The sequence below is a fragment of the Sciurus carolinensis genome, chromosome 8, assembly GCF_902686445.1.
Source record: "Sciurus carolinensis chromosome 8, mSciCar1.2, whole genome shotgun sequence".
Classification (NCBI taxonomy): domain Eukaryota; kingdom Metazoa; phylum Chordata; class Mammalia; order Rodentia; family Sciuridae; genus Sciurus; species Sciurus carolinensis.
In genome coordinates, this window is record NC_062220.1 from 23551557 (window position 1) to 23555446 (window position 3890).

Here is a 3890-nt window from a genome sequence, read left to right on the forward strand (position 1 = left end):
ACGCGAAGACAAGATAATTTCTTAGGCTGTTAAAAATGACTTAGCCCGGTGGGCCGCGCATTCCGGGGGTGTCCTGCCGGCCGGGGCGGGTCCCCGGCGCCCCCGCGGGCTCCGGTGCGTCAGGGGCGCGTCAGGCGGGGCGGGCTCGGCACGGGCGGCGGCGGCGGCGGCGGGCGGCGGGCGGCGCGCACCCGGCCTCCTGCTTCTCGCTCCTAGGCTGCGGGACGGACGCTCCCGGGAACTCTCTCGCCCGCGGCCGGCCGCGCTCTGACGGCGCTCGCCGGCTGCCGAGCGGTCCCAGCATGTCGGCAGCCGTGGCGTGCCTGGACTACTTCGCCGCCGAGTGCCTGGTGTCCATGTCCGCGGGCGCCGTGGTTCACCGCCGCCCGCCGGACCCCGAGGGCGCGGGCGGAGCCGCTGGCTCGGAGGTGGGTGCGGCGCCGCCGGAGTGCGCTCTGCCGGGTCCGGGGCCACCGGGGCCCGCGTCGGTCCCCCTGCTCCCCCAGGTTCCCGCCCCCAGCCCCGGCGCGGGTGGCGCCGCGCCCCACCTGCTGGCTGCAAGCGTCTTGGCTGATTTGCGCGGCTGCTCTGGGGAGGGCTACGGGGAGACCTCGGGGGAAGCTCTGCGCGCCTCGTCTGGCTCCTCCGACCCGACCCAGTGCTCCAGCCCGACCCAGGGTTCCGAGCCGGCCTCAGCCTCGGGCGCAGACGCGTTCTCCGAGCCCGCGAGCTCCTCCGGCTCGCCTGCCGTCCCAAGTGCGCCTGCCGACCCGGGAGCGCCCGACGTCGCCGGAGGGGTGTCTGGAGGGTCCCCAGAGGCTGGCCCCGCACCCGCAACAGGTCAGATGTCCCGGAGGAGGCCAATAACGCCCGCCGCCAAGCGCCATCAGTGCCCCTTCCCTGGCTGCACCAAAGCCTATTACAAGTCATCGCACCTTAAGTCCCACCAGCGTACCCACACGGGTGAGCGCCCTTTCTCCTGCGACTGGCTCGACTGCGACAAGAAGTTTACGCGTTCCGACGAGCTGGCCCGCCACTACAGGACGCACACGGGCGAAAAGCGCTTCTCCTGCCCCCTCTGCCCCAAGCAGTTCTCCCGGAGCGACCACTTGACCAAGCACGCTCGCCGCCACCCAACTTACCATCCTGACATGATTGAGTACCGGGGACGTCGTCGCACTCCCCGCGTGGACCCGCAACCCACCACTGTGGTGGAAAGCTCCGGCTCCAGTTCTGGCTTCGGCTCTGGCTCTGGCCAGGAGCCCAGCCTCCCTACCAGCCTGTAGGACAGTCATTGCTGTCAGTTATCCCCTCAAGGACCATCTCCCAGACCATTGTCCTTGCTTTCTCTCTGCCCATCCCTCTTTTATCAGAGTCATTAGACCAAGGCACAGACTGGTTCCTCCGCTCTGAGGGTGGTTCCAGGTGGGCATGTTGGACTCTGGGGAGGGACTGGGAGCCGGAAAATACCGGGAATTCTTGCAACACAAATATCATCCAAAAAGGAGGGGTTGATCAAGACAGCCCCCAGGAACTGGTGAGAAGGGATGAACTCTGGTACTCTCCAGAGTACTGAAGATTCTCTCTTCCCAGGAACCAGAGAACTGAAATTCTCAGATGCCTGAGGAACTCCCAGTCTTAAAGGACTCGGGTGCCTCACCCACCCACCAGGGCGGACCTTGGAGAGGGTGACAGGGGTGGTGGTCTTGGAAATGTCCAGGACTGGGATGGTGAGAGGCCTTTGGAAACAGAAATGATTTCTATTTCTGTAAACAGCAATGTTTACTAATTTATTTTTAGTATCTTTTAAACAAGGATTCTTGGTTGATGGGAGGCGTATGTCCTCCACTTCCCCAATTGCCCCCTGCTGTCTCTGCTAGGAGAGGCTATGCGAGTGTCCATGTGGATGTATGGCTGGGAGATGCTTCTTGGTGTATGGGAAGTGGTGTGAGTCTGTTTGTAGATCCTCTAGCATGAATTGGAACCCTGCGCTTGCGTCGTCCTAACCCTTCTTCCCATTTGAATTCCTACTTGGTGATGGTAATTTCCTGACTCACTCTCATGGTGAGATTGGTTAAATAATTTGGAAACAACCATAAAAACACAGAAAGAAAAGGGTGGTACAAACTAGTTCCCCTTTCACCCAGATGGCAAACCTGATCAACTTTTGGTGGGGCAGGTCCAAAACAAGACCTTTCAGAACCATTGATAACATTCAGGGAAACTGAGGCATGTGGTTCTAGCTGCCTCATCCCAAGCAATCTCAGAGGTGATAGATTCTGTTCATTTTATAGTAGTTAACTAGAGGTTTCTTTCCTTCAAGATCTGTACACTTTTGTTTCTGGTACAGGTGAGTTTGTGTTGGAGGGTGGGGGTGAGAGACTGCTTTCTTCCAAAGAGCTGGCTGCCTTTGGATCTGGGGAGAGAACAGCTGTTATCAAACAGGAGGATCCTTCTCCTCTGACCATGAAGCCCCTCCAAGTTATGTCCTCAGGACCCTTCTCCTCCTATGAGAGAACTAGGTGTTAACAATATTTATTTTTTCTTTTATGCGTCGTCCCTGCTAATGTGGATGAAATCATCAACTACTCTCTTTGTATATGTGTGAATGTGTGTGTATGTGACTCTTTCACTAGAGATGAGGCTGAGGGCTGGGGATGTGACCCAGTGGTAGAGTTCTTGCCTGACGTTCATGAGGCCCTTGTGGGGTGGGGAGTGGGAGAGGAAGAGAGAGCGTGAGTGCCAGTGGTGGGAGGCTGAAAGTTGATTCCTAGTGGTGAGGCCCGCCTCAGCCCCCTCCTCAACATATTATAATATCCCATCATTCACTAATGTGTGAGATACCATAATCTTATAGGACCATAACAGGTACCTGATTAAAACAAACCACTTGCACCTATTTTACAGATGAAGATATTGAAGTCTATATCATCTCAAAGTCATATGCTGAGTTACTGGCAAGAGCTAGAGCTAGAATTAGGGTGTTTAGCCTTTGGAGTGACTCTTTCCTCTATATTTGGTTTCCTGTCAGCCCCACTCCCTGGGCCCTTAGACAAGGGATGCTACTCTATCTTTCTTCCACCAGGATCCCCTCCCACCCTTTCTCCTATCACTTATATGTATCTTTAAATGTTGGGTCTTTCCCTGAACCCTTTGCCTATTGTATCTAACTTAAAAGCCCAACACCATCCTGCGCACCATGTAGAGTTAGAGAAGGCTCTTGCTTTTTGGGAGAGACTTTTTCTTTGGACCTGCAAGATTAATTTTCATTGCCAGTTGTCTTTTATGTCTGGTCTTGGGCATTTATTATCCTTGAGAGCACAAGTGATACAAACATATCATTGGGATGATATTAAGTCCTCCTAAACTATATTAAGGAGGCATTCTTAGAAAGGAATATCCCAAACTATGGCCTGTGTCCGATGACAGCTAAGCAGGGCAGGTGGGGCTGTCCTTGAGTTACATGTGGACAGAGGAGGCCCCCATTTGAGGAGGTGATTTTTGGTAACAGGGAGACTCCTCCTTTGGTTCTTCTGTTTCCTCAGCTGGGCCACTGAAGGCTAGGGTTTACTCTTTGTCCCTTTCTATAGAAGACTGGGTAAGTGGACCAAAAAAACTAAAAGGAAAGGAATTCCTATCAATTATTCTGGAATTGGACTCAAAAAGTCTTGACTTTTCAACCATCCACTGATAAATAACTTTCAATTCTCTATTCCCAAATAGTGTCCCTTTCTTGGGTTCTAGCTTGAGAACATTTGTTTGGGGATGGCTTCTGACAACCAACATGTGATTTATCTTTCATTGACAAAACTGATCACTCTCAGGTTTTGGAGTGGTGGGGAGGAAGACACTCAGGACCCCAGAGTAGCCAGATAATGGAAACAAGATTT

The 3890-nt window shown here is 54.1% G+C and overlaps 1 protein-coding gene across 1 annotated transcript; it reads left to right on the forward strand.

Annotated features, from left to right (window-relative positions):
- Nucleotides 1–302: 302 nt before the first annotated feature.
- Klf14 (KLF transcription factor 14) lies at nt 303–1286 on the forward strand. Its single transcript, XM_047562101.1, has one exon. It carries the CDS (start codon nt 303–305, stop codon nt 1284–1286), a length of 984 nt encoding a protein of 327 aa, XP_047418057.1.
- Nucleotides 1287–3890: the final 2604 nt, after the last annotated feature.